The sequence below is a fragment of the Marmota flaviventris genome, chromosome 3 (assembly GCF_047511675.1).
Source record: "Marmota flaviventris isolate mMarFla1 chromosome 3, mMarFla1.hap1, whole genome shotgun sequence".
In the NCBI taxonomy this organism is placed as follows: Eukaryota; Metazoa; Chordata; class Mammalia; order Rodentia; family Sciuridae; genus Marmota; species Marmota flaviventris.
In genome coordinates this window covers 62,820,436-62,845,820 of record NC_092500.1, presented here as the reverse complement: position 1 = coordinate 62,845,820, position 25,385 = coordinate 62,820,436, and the positions used below count along the sequence as shown (strand labels likewise).

The following is a 25,385-nucleotide window of genomic DNA, read 5'->3' as shown; positions in this document are numbered from 1 at the left end:
TCCCTCCACCTTCTCCTTGGACCTGCCCCTTTGCACTCTCCCCTAATCCTCAAACCCAAACCATTTCCTCCCTTCTCTCCTTCCATTGTCTCTTTCAACTAAGAGAAGTTCCCGGGGGCATACTCCCAGCTCTCTGTGGACAGAAGTCAGGAGACAGGGATCTCCTTCTTGCCAAGAGGTCTGGTTCCAGGATGGGTTTGGAAAGAGTGAGGTAGGAGGTCACAGATTGCAGTTCTGGTAGTGGGGGCAGTGGGTTGGGTTTATTGCACTTGCAACATAGTTTAAATAAGTCCGGGGTGTCAGGAGCCGAGGGGAGGAGAGGGGAGGGGAGGGCTGGGTAGGGAGAGGAGGGGCAGCGTCAGTGCAGCTGGTGGGCAGAACCCAAATCTTGCAGGAGCCCAGTTCCCCTTTCTCTGGGGACTGACAGGGACTGCATCTGGCCAGGCTGAGGTTCCAGATCTGTTGCCACCATGGCCTCTTCAGGGTCCTGGGCAATTCCTGACATCTCCCAAGTCAGGGTGAATTGGGCCTCTAGGCCCAGGTCTGGAGCAGACCCAACTGCAGTTCTGGATCTACCTGGGTTAGGTTGCCAATGTCTGTGTCTGGGTTCCAGATCAACCCCATGCCCCAGACTGGATATGGCTCCGTGGAGTTCTGATTCCCCCCTGGAGCTGGGTTCTGGGCCAGCATGGACCTTTGGGATCTGTCCTGAGCTGGTCCTAGGGCACCTTCTACGGTTAGTGTTCCTTGTTGGCCCACCAGGGTGGGGGCTGTCACAGCTGCCAGGTCTCACTCCTCAGGTCCCAGATTTTTAGCTGGGGCTTCCTTGGCATCTCTGGCAAGATCGATGACATATCTTTGCAGGCTGAGGCTGGACAGGAAGTCCTGACGGCATGTCTGGCCCAATAACCATGACTGGATTCCCTAGTTATGGTTCCAAGTTGTTTTCAGGAAACTCCAAAATGCAAAGGCTGTGGAGAGGCTGGGCCTCTGTCCCTGGATCTGAGTTCCCCCATCCATGAGAGGGCATGTGTAAACGAGGGTCCTTCACAGTGCATGGGGTGGGGAGGGATCCCCAGATTCTCATCCCCCTCCCCCGGCTCTGGCCCTTCAAGTATGTCTCTGGGCTAAGGAGAGGAGCTTCTCCCTGGCCCTCAGCACCTTCAGGAAGTGCCCAGTCCCCTCTCTGTCATCAGCAGACTGAAGTTGGGGGACTGGATCTTCAGGATCAGGAATCTGGGATCAGGAGGACTCAGGCATCAGAGGTGGCTGGAGGCTTGAGCTGAGCTTTTTCCATGGCCGTGCCATATGGGAGGGAGCGTTTGAAGAATCCAAGCTGATGAAGGGGAAAGAGGTAGAGTTTAGGTTCTACCATTTCTCCCCAGCTCTTATCTCAAGAGGAAATGAGAAAGAATCTCCCCATGCTGCAAAAGGGGCCTGTGAATTCAGGCTGAGACTACTCCCAGAGCTCCAGTGGGCACAGAAGGGTCAAAATTGGTGATGGTTTAGCATGTGGGGAATATTCTGCTAATTCCTTAATAATGCCCCCAGTAAGGTGCTGGGGATACAGCTCAGTTGGTAGAGTGCTTGCCTTGTGTGCAGAAGAGCCTGGGTTCAATCCCTAACACCGTCCCCCCAAAAAAAGCCCCCAGTGAAGCTAGACATGGTGGCACCTGCCTATAATCCCAGCTACCCAGGAGGCTGAGGCGGGAAGATCACAAGTTCAAGGGCAGCCTTGGTAATTTAGTGAGTCTCAGTCTCAAAAATAAAAAAATAATAGTGAAAAAAAAAAAAAAAAAAAAGGGCTCGGGATGTAGCTCAGTGGTAGAGCGCCCCTGGGTTCAGTCCCCAGTACTGCCCAGTTAAGTTGGGAAGGGCAAACAGATTTGAACTCGAGTGCCAAGTATTATTGCTTCCTAGTGGCTGCCCCTTGAAAGAGTCTAGGCCACTGCTAGGATGTGATCAATTAATGATGGCTGCCCCGGATTTTAGGAGTAACAGCATGAATGCCATGTGTCTGCCATCTGTGGCTTACATTGATTTTGCAAATATGGGGCAAACTAATCATCTTGAGATAAGAGAAATCTTTCTAAGCTAGGGGCTCTAGCGTGAAGGGAGGGATCCTATAGGAAGGGACAGGATGGGATGCAAACTGCCAGGGCAGAGGTGGAGGCATATGACTAGAAAATTGATCTGGAGGTGGATGCTTGGGATTGTGCTGAGTCAAGGGCAGAGCCTGATGAGATGGTGGCCAAATCATGGGCAGGACGTGGCTGACCTTGTAGAGGACGTAGATGAGCAGACCTAGGAGCAGGAGGCCGAAAAGGATGGCGAGGATAATAATCCACAGTGGGACGCCATTGTTGCCTTCTGCCTTGGTCCACTGCACGGCTGTGGACACCTGGGGAACAAGCCAGGTGACGTCACTGAGACCCAGAAATTCTTCCTACAGATACAGTTGGCCCTCACTGGATGTAAACCCACCTCCCACCTCTCATTTAGTGCTAACAGCTTTCTGAACTTAAAAGATGTAAGTTCCTAAAATGTACAATATTGTCTTTTACTTAAGAGCTTTCGTATCTGTGGTTCCCTCCCCCTAGGATCTTCCTTTTCTACAGGGTTAGCCTGGTTAGTAACTTCATGTCTCAGCTTGCACACCACTTCTTCCAGGAAGACCTCCTTGATCCTGCAAGACTAGGTTCAGGTGTTCATATGATGTGGTTTCAGGAATACCCTGACACCTGTCACACTCTACTGTCACTGCCTACAAGGCGTGAATTCCAGGAGCAGAGGTACCATGTGTATCCTGCTTACTACTGTATCTGGCACCTGTACAGTTCCTAGCACATAACAGATGTTCAGCAAATAGCTGTTAAAATAACAAGGTTGGCCCCTTGTCCCAGGCCCAGTTCCAGCACTCTGAGCCCTGTCTTTTTTTGGCCTCGACCTCTGGCTCTGGACTCACCTGAAGTTTCTTTTGGGGTAGTTGCTGGGGTAGGATTCGATAGGGCATTTTCAGGGCTTCAAACACAGCTTCACACTGCAGGCTGAATGATTGGTGCTCCTTCTGTGGGTGGGGAAAGGTGATCAGGATAGCATCTCTTGGGATCTAGAGACATAAGGCTTCTTCTCTGTGGTCTGGCCCAGGCTGTGATCTTTCCCTATTTGGGACTCATTCTTTCCTGATATTTCTTATATGAGGTAATAAATGTGGAATTGAATAATTATAACTAAATAATGTATAATCAGATGACTGACTACCTGTTAAATAAAAAAAAAATATTTTTAAAACATCATTTACGTGGATTAACACCCAGGACAGCGTGGCTCACAATGTGTGCTCCATAAATGGCTGTTCTTACTATTCCTACATCTTCTTGTCTGATCCATTCTGCACTCATCTCCATCTTTCTGTTTTTCTATCACAACTTTGCACACTGGTCTCCTTTTCCAGCTCTCTCTTCTCTGAATGGGCCACGAGTGGTTGCTTCTGCTGTGGCCACAAGGTGGCGCCAAGGACACAGCCTGGTCTAGATAAGGGTGAGGGGGGGACTGGAGTACCAGGTCCATTCACCAAGGAGAGGAGGCTAGTGCCCTAGGAAAGGTTGGGGTCAATCTGGGTAGATCTGAGGGTCAGAGGTCAGGGCTAAGGTAAGGCTCCCTCACCTGCAGAAAGGTCTTGGCCCAGACTCGGAAATGCAGCTGTAGACTTCGGCTCTCTTGCCTAAGCAGTGGACCAACCTCACAGCGCAGCCTGAAACATTCAGCCTCTGGGCATTTCTGGGAAGGAAGAGGTGTGGATCTGGAATTCTGCCCTTCTGGTGGTTCTGATAGCCCAACAGGTATTCAGTACTTGGGCTCGGACCTCATTTCCAGTATCACTTACCAGGACCCGAGGCCCGGAGGAGGCAGGGCTCCTACCTGGAGCCTCTCTTCTCTGCAGGTGGTGTTGGGAACCCTCGGGATCCAGCTGGAAGAAGAAAGAGACCCTTAGCTGCCTCTCTGCCTCATCACATCACAGCATTTAAGTCAGCCTGTGCCTGGTGCCAGGTGCAGCTTCAACCTGCTTATCTCTTTACCCATCCACCCAGCTAACCAACTCCCATGTGCCAGGCACCAGGCAAGGGCAGTGTTGAAAAAGGGAAATAAGTAAAACTTGGTTTTCAGAATTTACATGGAAGAGATGTATAAATCAGTCATCAGGTCCTTGTTGCTACCTGTTTGCAACGCTCACTCTTCCCTGTGTCCCAGGGGTAGGTTCGTTCTTGTCTTTCAGGCCTCTATTTAACTATTACCTCTCTAACAGCTTTCTCCCATGACTCAGTTTAGACAGTCTCATCTCCCCACAGCACATTATCCCTGTACTTCCATTGTTTTTAATACCTGTTAATTAATATTTTTTTGTACTAGGAATTGAACCCAGGGTACTTAAGCATTGAGCTACATCCCCAGAACTTATTTTTAAAATATTTTTTCAATTGTTGATGGACCTTTATTTTATTCATTTATTTATATGTATTGCTGAGAATTGAACCCAGTGCCTTACACATGTGAGGCAAGCCGCTCTACTACTGAGCCACAACCCCAGACCCTCCCCAGAACTTTTTTAATACTTTATTTTGAGACAGGGTCTCACTAAGTAGCTGAGGCTGGCCTCAAACTTGGGTTCCTTCTGCTTCAGCCTGCCAAGTCTCTGGGATTATAGGCATGTGCTACCACATCTACTTAATTTTTCTCTTTTCAGTGTGTGTGTGTGTGTGTGTGTGTGTGTCACTGGGGATTAAGCCTAGAGGCATTCTAACACTGAGCTATATCCCAAGCATTTTTTTTTTGAGACAGGGTCCTGCTAAATTGCCCAGGCTTGGGATCCTCTGGCCTCAGCCTCCAGAGTAACTGGATTACAGGTGTGCGCCACTGTGCCTGGCTTAACTTTCCATTATTTATCAGCCTCCATTAGAACACAAGCTCCATGGGGATCCTGTCAGTTTTGTTTACTGTAGGTTTTTTCTGAGCCTAATAGTGCTCAGTTTAGATACTCATTCAATTAAATGTTTGAGTAGATACACTATAAAACAGGCACTGGGGCCCAGAGAAACAGGTCTGAAGACTTCCTGGAGGAGGCAGCACAAATCTTGGCCTTAGAAGTGTGTCAAGAAGTAGGAAAGGGGGGCTGGGGTTGTGGCTCAGCGACAGAGCGCTCGCCTAGCATGTGTGAGGCCCTGGATTCGATCCTCAGCACCACATAAAAATAAATAAATAAAGGTATTGTTTCCAACTACAACTAAAAAATACATATTAAAAAAAAGAGAAAGAAATAGGAAAGGATAGTTCAGGAAGAAAGATGCCTCCCAGGCCTTTGAGGTATCTGTGTGTTCTGACCCTTTCCCTCAGTCCCAGCTATAGGCACATTCTTGTTGCCTTTTCCAGATCCCAAAAACCTTTCCTAGCCCCTTAGCCCTGGACCTTTGAACCTGCCCCCAAGCCAGTGTCCAGGCCCTTTACCTCCAGGCCCTCAGGGTTAGGTGGGTATCTGCTGGTGCAGTTGCTAACTCCAGCGACCTTGGTCACGTAGAGGAACGGCTGACCTTCCTGGGCCTGGGGACAGCTGAGCTCCAGCACTCCCCGGCTGATGGTGCTGGGGCCCAGGTTGATGAGCTGAGGGGGGAGAGCACGGTTACCGTGAGAGGGATAGCAAAGCTTCTGCCTCACTTGAGACCTGGTCACCATGGCCCCAGTGTACCCTGTTGTAGGCTCCCATCTCAGGGGCCAAGGAGGGGCCAAGGGCAGAGATGAAAACCTCATCCTTCTCAGTCCACACTGGGGGGGCCACACTCCATCTCTCCTTTCTACTTAAGTCACTCAGCAGCCATCTAGCCTCTGGCGGCCTCTCTCCACCCACTGCAGTCACTCCTTCTACCCTCCTGTCTTCCTCACTCTGGTCCCAGCCACCGTCACTCATGCTAGCTCCTCCTTTCAGTCATTCATTCTGGCCCACCCTCCACCCCTCTCCCCTGGCCAGCCTACCAGCTCTCCTCACCTCATAGACATGGTGGACGGCAGGGCCCACGTCCCCCTCCTTCTGAGGCTGGTCTCGGGGATGCCAGTCACTTACTGGGAAGAACACAGCCTCAGGCTTGGAGACACTAAGGAGTAGGGTGGTTTAGAGGAGGGCGGAAGGGACCCCATGCGTATCCTTCCCCTAGAGTCTGTCACCCCTCCTAGTAGGTCCCCATTTGCCTGGATACTGACCCATTAAGGGAGACCTGGGCCTGAGCCTCAACAGAGAGCTGGAAGGAGACCACATCGCTCTGTGAGTTGTTGAGATTCTTGCTGTGGACGGAGGCAAGACAGGTGGTGCTGGAGCCCAGCCAGCGGGGATTCCCTGACCCCCAAGGGCTTGGCCTCCTGCACCAGCCTCCCTCCTCCCTGCCCAACCCACCCCCTACCTGAGGATCTGGAAGTCAAACTGGATGGTTTTCTTTGTGTCTTGTAGGTGAGGGACGGTGAACCGAAGGCCACCCCAGAGCTGTGGGACAGTGAGGACAAAGGGGCGGTTCCATAGTGCGTTTGTGTTGCTCCAATCCCAACCCTCCTTCCCCGTGCCTTGATTATGTTCTGAACATGCTGGTCACTGTCCAGTGGTCCTCTCTCCCTCCTGCCCCTTCCTATTCTGTCTCCAACTTACACTGGCTCCTGCCTTCATGGGGTTGCCTAGGTCGCACACCAGCAGGCGGCTCTGGTTCACAGTAGAGTAGTCACAGCTCAGGCTGGAGAAGTTCTGGAGGTGGGGGTGGGCACAGGTCAGGTTTGGGTGCTCCCCTAGTGTTCCCCCCAATCCCCGCTTGAGAATCCCCTCTCACCCCTGGGTGTCTGACAAGTCCTGAGTACTCAGCCTCTGGAGGGGCTGTGACCCGAAGCTCAGCCTCATAGGCACCTCCCTCACCCACATTCTGGGCGTGGAAAGTCAGGTTCAGGGCATTCTTGTCACCTAGGTACACATGATTCTGCTCCCTGGAGAGGGAACAAGGAGAAGAAACACTAGAATTAATTCTCAAACCAGGACAATGGGTAATAATAACAATAACAACAAAAATAAAGTAGTAATAGACACCATTAACTGAGTTCCGATTCTACAGTGGGCACTAGGTTTCATGCTTTATGTAATGATCACGTTTTCATCCTTCCAAAAACTCAGAAAGGGGCTGGGGGTATAATTCAGTGACAGATTCCTTGCCTATTGTGCGAGGGCCTGGGTTTGATCCCTAGTAATGCACGTGCATTCACACACACGCATACACACACACACACACACACCCAAAACCCCAAACCAAAAAGTCAGAGGAATAAATGCTGTTATTCTCACTACACAAATGAAGCAGTTGAAGCTCAGAGAAGTTCAGTACCTTCTCAAGATCACACAGCTAATATGTCCCTATTCTACTTTTCCAGGTGGTAAGACATCTGGAACACCCTAGCTCATTGTCAGTCCCCACATACCCAAATACTTCCAGCTGTAGGTCAGGCACACAGATGTTGTCTTCTCCACAGTCCAGCAAGATCTGAGCCTGGAGAGCAGGACACCCTTAAGATGGGGAGTTTCTACTGTTCCTGGGCTACAGGCTCCCCACTCCCCAGGGCCTTAGCCTCTTGTGCCCAGGCCTCTGTCCTAGGCCCCCTCCCTTCTTGGTCCTCACCTTATCTTCTATCCGGCTCTTGCTCTGGTAATGTAGGACGGGCCGGAGGCCATGGCTGTCCACGGGGGCTTGAGGGTCCAAGGAGAAGTTGAGGGCGATGTGAATCGGGGAGAGTTTATCTCGGAATTCTGACTCATTCTGGAGCCGGGGAGAGAGTTCTCAGGGTCAGGGGGAATCCGGGGACCTGGCAGTCTGGCTTCTTAGCCTCTTATTTCCCACTCAGGGACCCAAGTCTGACTGTTCTAACTATTTCAGAGTCCCTGGCAGCCCGGTTCTCAGCTCCTCAAACAGAGAGGCCTCCCTTCCTCAGCCAGACCCCCTCCCCACGAGCCCCAAGCCCTTCGAGGGACTTTCCCAATGTCTTCCTCCAGAAGGGGCCTCAGTTCCATGTGGTACCCCTCCCTGACCAGTCCACACCCACCCCCAGGGCCATACCCTGAGGTAGATCTTCATCTCTCTGCAGTCCTCCCGGGCCCCATTCTGGATGAGCAGTATCTGGGTCAGTGTCGCCTGTCTGGAGGCCAGGAAGAGCGCCCGCCGTACCCCTCCCTTCTGCTTCTGCCAGTCCAGCTGGAGCTCCACCGCAAAGCCTGTACCCAGGGACTAATAAGTTATGGGGATCTACCTCTCCCTCCGGGTCCACTCAGAGAGAAAGGAGGTACCCGGTCTCCAGCCCCGACATCCCACCCTAGGGCCTGAGAGATCCAGGCAGTCTTCTCACCAATGGAGTTGGGGACATGTTTTCCAGAAGCATTGAGGCAGAAGCTAAGGTTGATACTGGAGAAAGACCAAGGAGAAACCTGGTGAACACACTGGTACAGGCATCTTCTCTGCTCCCACCTCTGGGCAGACCCTGGGTAGAACACCCACACCGTCCCCTTCCTAAGTCAGATTGGTCTCCCATCCTAGATCCCAGGCACAGATCTCTGCAACCTCCTAGACCCAGCTCACCAGGCTACAGGGTTCCCTTCCAAGCTGCAGCTGCGTTCTTCTGGGTTGAACATGGCGGGGAAGATGGTGAGGGAGGCACTGGCAGACACGATGGGGCGACCCCTGCAAGGGTGGGTATGGGACAAATAGAATTAAGGCTCCTCTGAAACCTGTGCCCAAGCCCCAGAATGCTAGTTTCCCCTAGAGTGATTTTCCTTTCTATTTTGGTGATACTGGGGATTGAACCCAGGAGTCTCTACGACTGGGCTACATTTCCAGCCCTTTTTTGTGGGAGGAGGTACTGGGGACACTGAACCATATCCCTAGCCCCTTTTTTTATTTATTTTTTTCCTAATTTTGAGACAAGGTCTTACTAAGTTGCTTAGGGCCTCACTAAATTGCTGAGGCTGGCCTGGAACTTGTGACTTTCCTGCCTTAGCCTATCAACTTGCTGGGATTACGGTAATGAGCCACCACACTGGGCTTCTCCAACCCTTTAAAAATTGTTTTAAGGTGCTCTGATTGAACCCAGGGGCGCTATACCACTGAGCTACATACCCAGTCCTTTTTGTTTTGAGACAGGGTCTCACTAAGCTGCTGAGGGTCTCACTAAATTGCAGAGGCTTGCCTGAACTTGCAATCTTCAAGTCCTCCTGCTTTAGCCTACCAAGTTGCTGGAAATCAAAGGTACCAGTCCTTTTTATTTTCCGTTTTGAGAGAGGGTATTGCTTAGTTGCTGAGGCTGGCCTGGAATTTGTGATTCTCCTGCCTCAGCCTCTTGAGTCACTGGGATTATAGGCCTGCGCCACTGCACCTGGTCTATAATTTTCGTAATTTAGCTCTAAGGAGAAATTCCCAGTTCCCAGTTTACCAGGCTGCTGTCCCCCCTTAGAGTTCGTACCTGTATACAACAGCCTTGTCCACACCAAAGGACCCCACAATCAGATCTGCAAAAAGTCAAGAAACCACCCCTTATAGCAATCCCCAAATCAGGATCCTTTCTTGCTAACCACCTCTAGTGTCATTGCTCCGAGGCTGAGTCAGGGAACAGCGCCATCTTGTGGCAGCACCCCACAATTGCATCTGGAAGCTTAGGAAGAGAAGTTGGTAGGAGTTTGTGACCAGGGAATTGGGAAGGGGCCTCAGGTAAAACTCACCAGGGTATCCGTTGCCATCCAGGTCTCGGCCTCCTCGAAGAGCAAAGCCAAAGAAGTTTGGGGCATGGCCAGTTGCCCACAGGGGCTGCAGAACCTGGGAAGGCTTAGAGCCCAGTCCCCCTGGGCCCCCAGGGAATACAAAAACTACCCCCTGCTGGGTTTCCCCACCAAAGGGAGCCCCAATGGCCACATCTGCAAGACACACAACATAAATCAGTCAGCAGGCCAGGAATCCAGGGGTCCAAATCTCTACCAATAGACCTCAGTACCCAATATCCTATTTTTTCCCATCTGTCAACCCCCATCTGTCATCCCTACTCCTAAACCTCGAGATCCAGACATTGGAATTAAAGTCTACACCCCTCCTTGGAAAATCACAGGGCATTTGGTGTCTTAGCTAAAGGACACCCTCCCACTTAACCCCTCCTAACTGAGGCCCCCAACTCGTCCTTAGTGCTCTGAAACCATTTTACTTACCATTGTAGCCATCCTGGTCCAGGTCCCCCAAGGGGGTCAAGGAGCTGCCAAATCTGCCAAATTCATCATGGCCAGTGAGGGTAATGGTGGGTGTGGGCTCTATGCCAGCCAGGTGCTGCAGGTATACATACACTCTGCCCACCTCCTGAGGCCGCCCATCAGCTGTCCGCTCCATGAGTAGGGGTGCCCCCACTAGTAGGTCATCCAGCCTGGGGAAGAGAAGATCCAGACATTATGATACCCTGTCTTGCCACTCCCCTCCCATCCTAGTGCCAGAAATCCAGACATCCTGGGTCCCCAGGCTCTTTCCTAACCACCAGGAGACCTGAGGTCTCCAGTTTAGCTCTCAGCTCTGTCCATGTTCCTGAGCAAGGGGAACACAACCATGAGCGAGAGAAAAAGCCCTGAAAAAACACTGCTTGCAGTCCATCCCAGCCCCACTCTTCCCTCCAGGATCTAGTCAGGGCACCATGGCGTGTCCTTCCCACTACTCACCCATCTCCGTTGACGTCAGTGGCAGCCACCGCATAGCCAAAGTAGGAGGCCATCTGGGGGAGGGGCAGGATAAAGGGGCAGCATGAGATCAGAATGTGGGGTCAATAACCAGGATTAAGGGACAGTCCAGAGGCTGCCAGGAGGCGGGGAGTTTGATGTTATTGGGTCAGGGTTGAGGCTTGGCTGGCAGTGAGACAAGCCAGCGTGGGGGTGGGGAGTGTCCTTACCTGTTCCCCTGAGAAGTTGTAGAGAGATCGGATATCTGATCCATTAAGGATGGTGACCTGGGGGTGAAGGGATAGGCCCATTATTCCTGAACGTCTCACAATTAAAGGACAAATGGGTACAGGGTACCTGAAAGCAGGCATTCCTCAGACATACACTAATGGTCCCTAACTCCTTCATGGGCTTTGCCCTCCCATTTCCATCTCTATGCCGGGTGGCTCTGCCCCTGGGTGCTTACCAACTACTGACAGATTTCACATTTTTCTGTCTGTGGTCCTTCTCTACCACTAGAATAGTGAGTAGCACATCAGTGGGGACAGGAGCTTAGTTTTGTTCTTTGCTTTCACCCCAGAGCCAAAAATAGTGCTTGGCGAGTAGTAGACTGTTGTTAACTATGACTGAATGCACACTGGGGCCTCAAACCCAAGATGTTTAAAACCTAAGTCATCTCTCATCCTCTAATTCCCCCCAAACACACTCATGCTTCTCCTATATTCCCCTTAGTAACTGGCCTTCCCAGTCTCTTGGATCCTGCTCTTCTCTACTCTTGCTGCAGTGACTCAGGTGTGTGCCTTCCTCCCAAAATGCTGGACAGCCAGTCTCCTGGCCTCCTGCTCCCACTTTCATCCCCAGTGCAGTAGGACTGGCTGACTGCCCTAGAGTGAGTTGAAGATGGTCACTGTATCTACTGCCCAGTCTCAGCTTCTTGCCTGGTTCCCCAAGGCACTGGAGAATCTGGTCCTAACTTATCTGTTTGTTTTCCCCTCAATCTTTCCTTATTCTCCTCCTTCTCAATCAGCCCATGAAATTGCTAAACTATCTTGACATTTTTCTTTTTCCTTTTTTTTCCTGTCTCCTTCATGCTCCTTCCCAAGATGTCCTCTCATCTCGTCTCTGCTGAATCTCCACCCCATCTCTAGAATGAAATTATTATTTGCTCTTTACTGTTACATCACCTTGACTGGTTTTCTAAAATTTATCGTTAGTGCAGAAAGTATGTTGACTTTGGAAAAAGATAGACCCGTTATGTGTGTGTGGTGTGCATGTGTGGTGTGTGTGTGTGTGTGTGTGTGTGTGGTATTGGGGATTGAATCCAGGGGTGCTCTAACTCAGAGCCCACATGTCCAGTCATTTTTATTTTTTTTGAGACAGGTTCTTGATAAGTTGCCAAGACCAACCTCAAACTTGCAATCCTCCTGCCTCAGCCTCTGGAGTAGCTGGGATTACAGGCATGCACCACTGTGTCCAGCTAGACCTGGCTTTAAATTTCTATCCAGCCACTCATTAGCTGGGTGAGCTTAAGCAATTTACTTGATTTCTTAGAACTTCAGTTTTGTCATGTGTAAAATGTGAATGATAACATCTACAGCATAGACTTGTTGTGAAGAACAGCATCAAGAATGGACAGTGTCTGCTGCATTGAGGGGCTCCACCCCAGAAGAGAATTAAGTGTGTCTTATCTCATGTACTTGATTAGAAGCACCTTATGAGATGGGTTGTGATGTCTTCTTCATCTTCTTGTCTCTTCCCTCCCCTCAATACAGGCTGTTCATTGAATGACAGCCTATGGCATTCTTATCTGTACAGGCACTTGTCCTGGTCTAATAATAACAGCTGCCCGTTGTACCCTGCCTAACAATTCACTAAGTACTTTCACATGCGTTATCTCATTTCACCCATATAAGAGCCTTGTGAGGTCAGAACTATTATTATCCCATTATACAGAGAAGAATGAGGCTTAGAGAGGTTAAGCAGGGAGCAGGATGTGAATAAAAACAGAATAATTTATCCGAGTAAGTGCCAGGACTTGAACCCAGGTCTGACTCTAAAGCCCGTGGTGTTCTGGCCCACTTTTTGAGCCCTCACAAACTGCTGCGCATGGTTCTTTGTGCTTAGCCAGCATGGGGGGAGGGAGAGGGAGGGCAGGCCGGGTCTTACGTAGCCATAGGTGAGGTTCCCCTTGGGCACACCAGCGACAAAGTCTGTGAAGAGAAGGCAGAGTTGTGGGCTGAGGCAGGGGAAGGGGAGGAGTAGAATGGTGAATGTTAGAATTCCCTATTTCCCCCCACCTTGGCCCATCCTGGGAACACACTCACCTTCTGTGTCATCACCATTGAATTCACCCACAGCCACAGAGTATCCTGGGGGACAGGGTGGGTGAATGTTAGCATTTATGCTTTGGGACTCCTCTGCCCTGACCCACCCTTAATCCCTTCCCCTCCCCTGCTGGGCCTTCATGGTCAGTGTGCACCCAACAAGTACAGCAGAGGGGCTGGGGGTGCCTGAGCGGGAGAAGGGAAGCAAGGGTGTAGGGGAGGACAGGGCCCTTGAGTGCTCCCCCTGCTATCCCCTCCCACCTGCTCACTCACCCAGGTAACTGTCATCATAGATGGAGCTGGCCTGTCGCGTCTGCAGCTGCCCCTGAACCAGGTTGATCAGGTACTCTGGGTAGTAGGACTCCGCAATCTGCTGCTGAGTGGCAGACAGGATCTGGCCTGGGGAAGGGTGGTGTGGAGGGGATGGATGGAGGGCAGGTGGCTGAGGGGACTGTGGAGGCTGGCCAGGTAGGATTCCATGTGTGGATCGCGGAAGGGAAGCATGTAGAGGGTGATGGAAAAAGGAGGACTGGCAGGGGCGAGGAGACAGAGGCAGGGAGGACTAGAGACTCGAGGCTGGGAGTGGGGATAGGACCAGCGCCAGGGGCCTAGAATGGGCTAGAGGAAGGACTTACCTTGCCAGAAATAGCTCCCTGGTCCACCCAGGACCACACGGCCGGTCTGTGGGGGAGGGAGGTGAGTCCAACATCTGATCCTGACCTCGGGGTCCACAACCCACCACCCCTTCCTCCAGCGCACCCTCTCACCTTGGTGAACTCGGCACTGAAGCCCCCTTGGCAGTAACCCTGCCCTGCTGCCCAGCTGAAATCTGTGAGGGGAGATGGCGATGAGAGCAAGCCCCAAACAGATGGGAAGGAGGGGGGAGGGAGCCAGGGGAAGGGCCTCAGGCTGGGTCAAGGTGCACAGGCTGAGTTGGGGGGCTGTGGGGAGTCAGCCCTGAGCACAGGAGAAATTTTCATGGAGACAGCGGAGTCGGCACACAGGTCTTCCCTCGCCCCTACCTGAGCGGCAGGGTGCATACTCCAGAATGCGGGTGAAGTTGTCTGTGGAGAGGTAGCAGGTGCCCACAGGGTCACTCAGTGGCTCCTTCTCTGTGCGCCAGCTGTACAGTGGAGCACATGCCTGCGAGGACCAGGAGGACGGGGCTTTAGGTTTAGTCCAGTAAGGGCCTTCCTCCCTCCCTCCAGGCCTGGCCTTACTCCACCACCACCTCTCCCCCAGCTGTCACACCAGGTCCTCTGGCCCCTCACCAAGATGGAGGAGCCATGGGCTCGAACGGTCGCTCCGAACCACTGCAAGGACTTATATTCCACAGGCTCCTCTCCCTCTGTACTGGACAGTGAGGACTCCAGCATCCGGGAGCCTTGGGGAGGTGAGAAAGGGAAGTCTTGCTGGGTCTTGAGCTATTGAGCTCCAGGGCAGCCCCTGCCCTCAGCCGGGAATGCCCAGCACTTTCAAGCCCTGAGCTCCCATGACTTACTGGGAGAGGGTAAGCGGAGAAGAATCTTTAGCTTATGTTGTGTGCGGACTCAGCCCTCTTCCCCCCCCACACACAGGGGTTTCTAGAGTTGCCTCCCCAGGGTCCCCCAGCTTCCTCACCCAGCTGAGACAGGATACTTGCAGTGGGGTGGGGCAGGAAGGTGATAGGGAGACTGGCTTTCCCCAAACCCAGGGTGTAAGTATGGCTGCATTTCTTTGTCTGTACCTGGGCCTATGTCTCTAATAGGATGCTCCTCACAATCTTTCTTGACATTCCTCTCTCTAAGCCCAATCTCTGCTCTCTATATGACCACCTTTCTCTCTTTTTTTTTTTTTTTTGGCACCAGGGATTGAACTCAGAGGCACTTGACCACTGATCCAATCCTCAGCCCTATTTTGTATTTTATTTAGAGACAGGGTCCCACTGAGTTTCTTAGCCCCTTGCTTTTGATGAGGCTGGCTTTGAACTCGTGATTCTCCTGCCTCAGCCTCCTGAGCTGCTGGGATTACTATTGTGCCCGGCCTTTCTTATTCTTCTGATTCTTATCATGTAGACTTTTTTGGGGTATTGGAGATTGAATTCACTGAGCTATATCCCCAGCCCTTTTTATTTTTTTATTCTGAGACAGGGCTTCACTAAGTTGCCTAGGTTGTCCTCCAATTTGGGATCCTCCTGCCTCAGCCTTCAGAGTAGCTGGGATTACAGGGGTGTAGTACCATGTCTGGTTTCTTTTAGGCTTTTAAAAATCAATCTGTTGGGGCTGGAGCTGTAACTCAGCGTAGAGTACTTGCCTCGTACATGTGAGGCACTGAGCTTGATTCCCAGCACCACATCTGAATAATCAAATAAAATAAAGGTCCATCAACAACTAAAAAATAAAAAAAAATTAAAAAATCAGTCTGTTTAGGGACTGGTGGTATAGCTTAGTGGCAGCACACGTGCCTAGCATGCACAAAGCTTTGGGTTCCATACCAGCATTGCAAAAAACAAAACAACACAACAGGAACAAACAGTCTTGTTTCATGATTCTTAACTCCACTGTCTCCAACTTTTTTTTTTTAATATTTTTTTAGTTGTCTATAGACCTTTATTTTATTTATTTATATGTGGTGCTGAGCAACAAACCTGTGCCTCACACATGCCGGGCAAGTGCTCCATCACTGAACTACAACCCCAGCCCTGTCTCCAACTTTTCAAGTTTGCTTTTTTTTTTTTTTCTTTTAGTGGTACTGGGGGTTGAATCCAGGGGTACTCTATCACTGAGCTACAGCCCCAGCTCTTTTTATTTTTTTTTAAAAATTATTTTTTAATTGTACACAATACCTTTATTCTGTCTATATTTATTTTTATGTGGTGCTGAGGATCGAATCCAGGGCTCACACGTGCTAGGTGAGGGCTCTACTGCTGAGCCACAACCCCATCGTATTTTTTGAGACAGAGTTTCACCTGCACTTGGCCTCCTCCCCATTCTTTTTTTTTGCAGAGCTGGGTTCACATTTAGGGCCTCACATATACAGAGTCTTTTACTGCTGTATGTTCTCTTCCTTTCCCCTCACCCAAGTCTGTCTCTGGAGATAGACTGCTGCAGTTCATATCCTTGCTGCACCATTTACTAGCTGTATAACCTTGGACAAGTGATTTAAACTGTCTCCTCACTTGTAAAATGGGGACAATAATACTTCTTACAGTTGTTGGGAGGATTAAGTGAGTCAATATTATGCGAGTGGTCACAACAGTGCCTGGTACAGAGCAAGTGCTCTGAGTATTAGCTGTCAGTCTGTGGCTGCCTTCCATCCATCTCTGGGCCTCAGGACTTTGAGCAACTTGAGGGCAGTGGCTGAATCATCTTCCAATCCTGCAGCAGGAGCACAGTGCCTGGCATGCACTATCACTTAGTCAATGCTTAGTTAAAGGAACTGAATAGTGTGTGAGACTCTCCCTGTCTTTGTCTGTGTTATAGCCCTGGCTTCTCAGAGTTGTGGGTGATTCAGTGGAAATGAGAGCCACATGTTTCTGAATCATGCCCGCCCTCCCTGGGCTGGGCTGGGAACGTGGAGCGAGTGCCATGGGGAGCCACTGCTTGGAGCTGGAGCACCAGAGCTGCCGCTGGGAGGGCGTGGCCTCAAAGCCCGGCAGGCTGCGCCCCTGGCTCCAGGCCCCACCCAGGCCCCGCCCCCAGCTGCAGCCTTACCCCTCCTTCAATCTCTCCCTGAACTGCACCAGCCTACCTTTGCTGTCAAATTCGATTGGGGTGCACTGTGCAGGGCTGGCAGCCCAAGGACAGAAGTAGACGGCACCACCCTGCAGCACTCCAGGCTGGCTGGTGTTGGCCTTGGGTGCTCCCACCAGCACACTGACCCTGTGGAGGGGAAAGGAAAGGCAGTTTAGGTTGGCTCCTAGGTCTGATCTGTCTCTGAAGGCAGGAAGGACCCAGGCCTCCGGGCCAGGGAGGGCTGGGGGTGGGGTAGATGCCCCCTGGGTTGTATTTATATCTCAGAAGATGCCACAGATGCCAGAGGCATAGGCTGGAGTCAGGCGGTCCCCATGTGCTGCTGTCACTAACCCAACCCCTCCCCTCCTCCCACCACTCTCTCTCCTACCTTCCCCTATTAATAAAGAAAGGAAGAACCAGAGTCAATTGTAGGAAGGGGAAGGGGGGCCAAAGGGCCTAGACCCCAGTTTCTCTATCATCTCTATCTGTCTGCCAAGATTAGATGCACAGCCCGGCTGAAGGAAGAGCTCCGTGGTAGAGCGCATGCTCAGCATAGATCCTGGGTTGGATCCCCAGGACCAGGGGGGGTGGAAAAAAGGTACATAATAGTATAATAATCAAATGCAACATGTGGCCTGATTGAAAATTGAATCAAAAGAAAAAAAAATTTAAAAGGGACAAATTAGATGCACAGTCCTGGAACCCCAGACTCCTCTGGAGCCTGAGTCCTCTCACCTAGACTGTACTCCTTGTCACTAGCCAAATTGCTTCCCTGGGCCAAGACCCAGGAGTCCAGCTGCCCAGCCTTGGGGCGTGTAGGAGGAAAATGTGAGTCCTGGAAATCAGGCAGTAGAAGCAGAGAGAGGAACTGCAGGATGGTGAGACAGATTGTTCCCCTGAGCCTGGGTCTGCCCTCCCCCTGGAGCCTGCACTGGACAGCACCTTCCTGGCTAGGTTTCTGTCTCAGCCCTTGAACCCTTTTCACATACCAGCCCCACAAGACTGAATTCAAATCCAGCTCAACTGCAAGCCGTGTTCTCCACATGGTGGCTCAGTTCTCCCCAGAGAAGTTGGTCCCTGATAGGGGTCCTATGTCATGGGCTGTTCATAGTTAATGTCCCAGACAGTCTTCCTGCCTTCAGCTCTACCTCTGCCATCCCCAGGTCCCTTGCCTCCAAGGCCTCCATACAGCTCTCCTGGCTTTCTCCTCTAGGGTCTTCTGTGGGGACTTCATCCCATAGCCTGGGCAACTTGTCTGGGCTCCTGGGCATCCCCACAAGCCTTGGTCCCTGCTGTCCTGTTATATATGCCTCTGGCAACTCTTCAATCTCTACATCCTTTTGTCCCTTGTGCTGGCTCTCTTGGTTTAGGTTGTGGTGTCTCTCTCTTTCGGTTTCCGTCCCCATTCATCTTTCAACCCTCTCAATAGCCATTCCTCCCTGGGCTGGAGGATCTTCCTCAGCCTTTTCAGTAGGAAAGCAGGCCCAAGAGGGGGATTGGGCAGAGGTCACAAAGGCTGGGTGTGTCTTCCAGAAGGACCAGCTATATTGAATAGGGGAGGGCTGAGGTCCCAAAGGAATACTAGATGGGAACACAGGGAGAGCAGGCCCGAGGGGACTGAAATGTGTGTGGGAAGGGGTCTATGAGGATCAGAAGATGAAAATGGAGGAGAGGGAAGGCAGGGTCCAAAGGAATAGGAGAGGAGAGGCCGAAGAGAGGGAGTTCCTGAAGTTATGGGGAGTGGAGAGGGGAGGTTCCAGCTTTGGTTACCCTGGGGACAGGAAATGTTTACTGCCTGTAGCTTCCTGTCCTCACTTCTCCGTTTGTCTCCCACCCGCTGGGCCCCACCCCTCTCACTCAGACATTACATTCAGTTGGGGGTGGGAGCTGGCCACTCCAAAGGCACAGGAACCTGGTCAGTTGCAAGGCGAGGCTGGTGATCCTGAGAGGTTGTGTTGCCTCAGGGTTGGGAAAGGAGCTGCCTCAGAGAACTTGGTCACAGCCCTTAGGCTCCAGAAATCAGAAAGGGTCACCAACTGGAAATAGACCACTGGACCTGGGTCCAGGAGTTGAGGTCAGACCCTAGCTCAGCATGGGCCTGGGTAACACCAACACTGTGTCCTTCTTTCTCTTTCTCTTTCTTCTTTCAGAAGTCTCATGAAGCACAGGGACCCTGTTCCCACTCCCAATTTCTCTCTAACAGCCACTGTTCCTGGGGAAGAGCTGAGCCTAAGTCTCCTGGGATGGCCTGAGGAGGAAGCTTGGAGATTAACAGGATTAGAAGGTGACAGACAGGCTTTACAAAGCTTGTGAAGCCCACAAGCCCTGACTACATGAAGGTTCAGGACACCTGTGTGCAGGCATGAGACACAGATCCTGACCTGCCATGCTGCCCATGGCTTGTACTTGAAGACTTGGCTGCTCTGCCATCCCTGGTCAACTCAACACCTCCTCCCCTTCCCCTGTGCTAAGTGAGATACCTAGAGCCTGGGATGCCATGTAAGTGAGCTTGTCCTTATTCCCCTTCTCCTGGTTCCTGCTTCCTAAATCCCATACAAGCTGGGTCCTCTTAAGGGTTCAAGAAGGTAACAATGGAGAGTCCTTTGTTTTTCAATATTGAGAAAGCCTGACGGAAATCATGCATTTACTGATAAGGCAGCCCAAGTTAATTAAAACTTCTAGTGTATTTGTTTTTGGCTAGAATTGTATCAACTCCTGTGGGGAGATGATATCGCATGCTGGTCAGAAGTTCTGATTGGCAACTGTAGATGTTGGTTAATAAAAAGTGAGAAAACCCATTAATTATTCCTTACGGAATGCAGTTTGGCTGATAAACTTCCAAAATTGAGTCCAAGGGACGAAATAATTGCCATAATTTATTTCAAAGCCCAGAACCCCGAGAGTCTAGATTTAGTCCTTGGAGACACAGACTGTCACAACAGACACTGCAGAAGCACCCACTGGTTTTGACTGGTGTAGATGCCCACAGAGGTGCTGCAAAGGGAGGCCAGCTTGGTTCTGATGTTCTGTAAGTTCCAAAGCTGCTGACCTAGGCCTGTGTCCTCTTTGAAAGAGGGGGCAAACTAAGTCACAGAGAAGTTAAATAATATGTCCAGGGTCACTCAGAATTCCTCCTAGCATAAGAATCAGAAACCAGGAATCCTGGTTTCTAGGCCAGAGTCCTGGTCCACACCGGAGCCAATTTATCCCCTCCTCTCCTCCTCTCTCCTTCTCCGCTATCTCCATAGCAGGCTTCTGATTAACCAGTTCCCGTTCAATACTCAGTTACTGTTTCACTCTGATGGCCTGACAAGGTCAGGTGGCGAGCAGCAAGTGGATCGGGGCCCAGTTCCTATAGGTTTCTGTGGGCCCAGCACTGGCCAGGCCAGAGGGGAACACCTATTCCGAAACCTCAAATATATGCCTGAGGTTCACAAGGAGTTTGCCTGGTTGGCGGGGGGAAGAGCTGCTTCGGGCTGCTTAGCTCAACTTGCTGAGCTCAGACTGTCCACCTCCTCTCAAGCTCTCAAGTGTCCTGAGCCAAGTAGTGTCCCCCTAAAGTTTTAGATTCTCTTCCCGTAAAGTGATGGGTTGCCCTTGAGTGGTCCCTACACTAACTTCTAGTTCTAAATTTCTAGGACTCCTGACAACTCAGTTTTTATATATATCAAATGCGGCGATAATGCTTTCTCTACTCCACACGAGGGTTTTGTGTAACAATCCAATGGAGAAATCGATATGAAAGTGCTACAGGAATGTGAAGAACTTTTATTACTATCATGGTTACAAGCAAGTACTAAAAGCAGGTAATGGAGGAAAACATAAACAAAGAACGAGCTGGTGGCCAGGGAGAAGAAAACCATAACCAGAAAGCAGCTACCCAAAAAACTCATGCCTCCCATGTACTGATCACTCTGTAGACCAGGTGTCTCATATATTTTGTCTCTTTTAGTTCTTAGAATAAGTTAGGCATCTGATGTTTATGGGAAAATCAGGCTCCAAAGGTTTACAGAACTTGGCTTTACATGACAGTTCTTTTTTTTCCCCCTTTGGTACTGTGGATTGAACCCAAGGGGCACTTTACCACTGAACTATAGCTCCAGCCCTTTTTATTTTTTATTTTGAGGCAGGGTCTTGCTAAATTGCTGAAGGTCTTATTTGGTTGCCCAGGCTGGCCTTGAATTTGCGATCCTCCTGCCTCAACCTCCTTGGTCGCTGGCATTATGGGTGTGTTCCATGATGCCTGGCTACACATGACAGTTCTTTTTGTGTGTGTGTGGTGGTGGTGGGCGGGGGGTACCAGGGATTGAACTCAGGGGCACTCAACCACTGAGCCACATCCTCAGCCCTATTTTGTATTTTATTTAGAGACAGGGTCTCACTGAGTTGCATAGCACCTCACTATTGCTGAGGCTGGCTTTGAACTCATCTACCCAGTCTACCTCAGGACTGCCCACCCTCCAGCTGCTGGGATTACAGGCATGTGCCACTGCACATGGCAGTTCTTTAACTGGGAAGTGGTAGGGACTCACACCCAGGGCTGCCTGACTTCACATTTTGCTCCTACCTGCCATGCAACCTCTGAGATGCTCTCCCTGTCCTATGATGCTGTTTAATGTATTGCATAAAAGGTGATGCAGAAGAGAGACCAAGAACACTCAGGTCCTTCCACTCTGGCTGTGGTCCTAAATGAGGGGCTATGTTGTCTCAAGGGAAGGGGAGGAGGTCAAAGGCCCAGCTGTGGTGGGAGGGAAGTCACAGAGGAGGCAGAATGTTGCAAGTGCTACGCTAAGAGGGTATTGCACAGAGAAAAAGAGAGGGGGAGGAGTGTAAGCTGGACACCTGGGTTCTCTTGGGAGGGGAGATGAGCAGAGGGGAGGTGAAGGGAGGAGAATGCTGGGCCCTGTTTTAGAAGAGGGCTTCAGGGACTGTAAGATCAGGGCCAGGGGCCAGACAGACAGCTAGGGGACCAGGAGTGTGTGAAATCCAGATGTTTTAGAAGAATGTTTTAAAAGGGAAATGACACTCTTGCATTGGGGTGGGGAGGGCAGGGGAAGGTTAAAAACCCTGATCAGTGAAGAAGACCCCATTCCCTCCCTCCCACCCTCCTCTATTCCATTAGGATTATGGTAAGAAGTTTGAGGGGGCCTTGGGGAGGAAAGGCCTGGCAGAGGTTCCAGGCCAGGGTGATGCAATGGGGTTTGGGCAAGGGGCCAGGGAGGTGGGGTGGGGACCTTGAAAAGCCCAGATCTAACAGCTGGGGCCTAAAATCTTTTTTTTTTCCCCAGCCCAAGTCCCCCAGACAAAGGAGATGTTTGCTTCCCTCCCCAATTGAATTAGCTAGATTAGCCCCTTTTCTCCAAAAATTAAAGAAAGTGAGTAGAACTCAGGTAACGGTATCATGTGCAAAAACAGTTCACCTCTGATAGAGGTCCTATCACATCCTAGATCCTGGGGAATGAGAGGGGTGGTGAGCAGTGGGAAACTCAGAGCTCAGGAGGAGAAACAGACTGATTACTCCAGTCATAGTGGAGGATCAGGAGTCAGTCATCTTGGGGTCCCTGGCCCAGTCACAAGCAGTCACTTTCCTCTCCTCCCAGACCCCCAGTGCAAAAAGAAAATCCTTGTTCTAATGTGACTTTGGCTCTAACTGTGGTTTTTCCAAGCCTGTGGACATCCCATTTTCCAGGCACTCAGGGTCCGGGTCTGCTTGTCACCCTGAGGAATTGGTAATAAGAATCCTTTTTTGAGAACTTCAGGGTCTTTGAGTCCTTGCTTCTGGACCTTTTGGCCAGCGCGAGCCGGCATCTACTCAGCTTCCTACCCTAGTCCCAGAAGTTTTGGTCTCGGTTCAGCTTCAGCCACAAGCTACAGGAAATCAGCTTTTCTCTTCCTCCCAAGAGCTAAAGGAAGAGGGAAACCGCCCACCCCCCTTCACGCGCGCACACACACCCCTCCCGACACATCCGTGCACCCGCCCTTGACTGAGCCCGCCCCCAGCCCCAGCGCCCCCAGTGCCAGGGTCCCGGGACTCTCCCCTGGTTCTTGGAAACCCCGGTCTAAATAGAGATTGCGGGTGGAAGGCGGTGCAGAAGACTGTGGAGAAAGGGGAGGGAGCCGCCATCCCCTTCCCAGGTCTTTCCCAAGTCTGAGTGAGGGGGAGGGATGAAGCTGGCCCCCATTTAACCTTCCGACCCCCTCCGTCTCTATCTCCACTCTTACTACACAGAGCTCATCCAGCTTCTACCGTTTTCTTTCTGCACAATGCCCCATGGATCCTGAGGTTAGCCAGTGCCCCCCAAAGTCCTTCCTGGCCTCCGCGCCCCCTTTCCGCCCCCGGTCCCCGTGCAACCCACAGATCTCAGCCCAAGACCCTCAGCTCCTCATTCATGTGCTCTCCTGTCTCCTGGCCTCGGACTCCTGTTCAGACTCCTCCGGCTTCTATCTTCGTGTCCTCTCCCCACCCGACACATGTCTCGCCACTGATCTCTCCCACACTCCAGGCCCCCCTGCACGCCCGCCACGGTTCCCTCCCTGCTCCAGCGCGGGCCCCCAACTCTAGCGTGGGCCCCCAACTCCAGCTCAGGTCCTTCCAAACTCCGCCCTCAAACTCAAGCTCGGGTCCCCTCCAGACCCCAGCCGCGTCCCCAGTCTCCAGGCGGCCCCCAACCCCCATCTCGCCGCCCACCCTCGTCACTCACCCGTCTGTTCCTGGCCGGTAAAACTCTACTGAGAAGCCGAAGTAGGAGCCCGGGGGCCCAGAGAGCACTGCTGGGGCCTCTGCGTCTAAGTTGAAGCCCCCGACCCTGGGTGGCGGCGGCAGCAGCAGCAGCAGCAGCAGCGGCGGGAGCAAGGGCGGCAGCAGCAGCGGCAGCTGGGCTCGGCGCCGGGGACCCCAGCACAGTCGCGCCGCGTGGAGTGGGGACCCTGGCGTCCGGCTCCCCATAGCGCCAGCTCTTCCCTGTCCTGGGGCCACCGACCCGGAGCCGCTTCCTAAACCTCCCAGAGGCGAATGACTCAACGCGGGGAGGAGTTTGCCAAACTCCCGGCTGAGCCCTCCCCCCGCCGGCCGAGGGGGCTGGCGGGGGGGCATTCCTGGGTCCTCGGGACGCCGAGCCCGCGCCCCCCACCCCAAAGGGGCGTGGGGGGGCCGCACCTCTCCACCCCCTCTCCCCAGCCCCAGCTGGAGGCCGGGTGTCTGGCGGGGTCAGACTGGGCGGGCTTGCGCTCTCCCCCTCCCCTCGCGTCGCCTCCTTCCTCCCCCTCCTTTCCAGATGTACAACGTAAACGCTCGGAAAAGGAGTCGGAAAAAGGGAGCGGAGAATTTCCTAATGAGGAAAGGAATCACCTCTGGAGGGCGGAGGGAGCCTGTGTCTGGTGTGTGGGGTCTCCCTCGCTTCTTCAGGGAGGACACTTTGGGGGTCTAAAGAGATAGGAGATTCCTCTGGCGTCTGGCCAACTGGGATTCCCCCTTGTCTTCCGGGGCCATCGGGTGCCTGGGTTCCGGCCAGCTGGATTGGGGACTCGGCAGTCGAGGTACAGAGCGCTCCCAGTGAGCCTGAAAGTGGCTCCTGAGTTCCGCTGCCACTCCCCTCCCCCTCCTAGCTGCTAGAATTGAAACCCCACCCCACGAGTCTGGGGTCATTCACCAGCAGGATTCTGCCTCAGGTCTCCCCACCTGGTTGTAGGGTATGGAAACCTCTGGGAAGCCCCTTCCTTGGATCTGGCAGTTGAGGAAGCTTGGAAGTGGTTGGCCCCTCAGTACCTTGATCAGACTGGCCTGATTCTTACAGGGCCTGGGGAATTATGGAAGGTGATGGTGGTGTTGAGGGGTGTCTTACAGAGGGGCCCAACCTTCAGTTTCTATTGACTCTAAACTTTGGGAGCTGGAACCCAGGACCCCTTATCCCCAGATCCCTTGTGGAAGTACAGGAAGGGTCTGTCCTACAGGAAGTCAGTGACCCCCTGCCCATCCCTTCCCCCAGCTCTGGCACTAAGTGATGAGATCACCTTTCAGGACTCTAGTCTTTATCTTAGTCTGGGGGAGGGGGATCAAGGAGCCTAGATTCTCTCCTAACCCCTTCTCCTTTTCAGTCCCTTTCCTGTCTTTTTCCTCCAGAGTCTTCTCCTTCCAGGATAATACGCCCCCAAAGTCAAACCCTGATCACTGTCTTTCTCTGTTTTCTGCCAGATTCTAACCTGGGGGGCTCAGAATAAAAATGCCCACAGTCAACAGTTTTCTTCCTGCCACAACTCTTCCCTTCACTGTTCCTCTACTTCCTGTCCCAAACCACCCAGCTAGTTTTTCAAAAGCCTTCTCCAGAGCTGCTGCAGCCCCAGGGAGAGGCCTTCTGATCCCACTCTACTAGCCCCCATCCTACCCACATCTGTGTCCTGACCCTTTCTCAGGTGCAGAACCCAAGGAATGTCCGAGTCAGAATCTTAAGCATAACAGTGCCCAAAGGTAACCTATAGTAACCACTCTAGCTAAGGGGCTGGGAACCCGCTTTGGGAGGAGAAGAATGGAAGCCTGATTGCTGTAGAACCCAGAAAAACACATGTACGTGAATTTTGCCCTCTCCTTTCTCAGTTAAACCA

General features: G+C 51.9%; 1 protein-coding gene across 1 annotated transcript; it reads right to left on the bottom strand.

Annotated features, from left to right (window-relative positions):
* Window positions 1-232: 232 nt before the first annotated feature.
* On the bottom strand, window positions 233-23,944 carry Itga5 (integrin subunit alpha 5). The gene is made up of 30 exons (XM_027949769.2): window positions 23,489-23,944; window positions 16,804-16,934; window positions 14,346-14,458; window positions 14,097-14,217; window positions 13,842-13,903; window positions 13,710-13,755; window positions 13,348-13,473; window positions 13,075-13,119; window positions 12,917-12,960; window positions 10,981-11,037; window positions 10,754-10,806; window positions 10,259-10,467; window positions 9,782-9,973; window positions 9,526-9,571; window positions 8,646-8,747; window positions 8,416-8,471; window positions 8,130-8,284; window positions 7,695-7,832; window positions 7,498-7,565; window positions 6,861-7,011; window positions 6,686-6,778; window positions 6,447-6,526; window positions 6,250-6,330; window positions 6,038-6,143; window positions 5,503-5,655; window positions 3,887-3,970; window positions 3,667-3,780; window positions 2,966-3,067; window positions 2,279-2,401; window positions 233-1,336 (listed from the first exon to the last, which is right to left on the bottom strand). Exons 1-30 carry the CDS (start codon window positions 23,878-23,880, stop codon window positions 1,253-1,255), a joined length of 3,327 nt encoding a protein of 1,108 aa, XP_027805570.2. The 5' UTR covers window positions 23,881-23,944; the 3' UTR covers window positions 233-1,252.
* Between the last annotated feature and the right edge of the window lie 1,441 nt (window positions 23,945-25,385).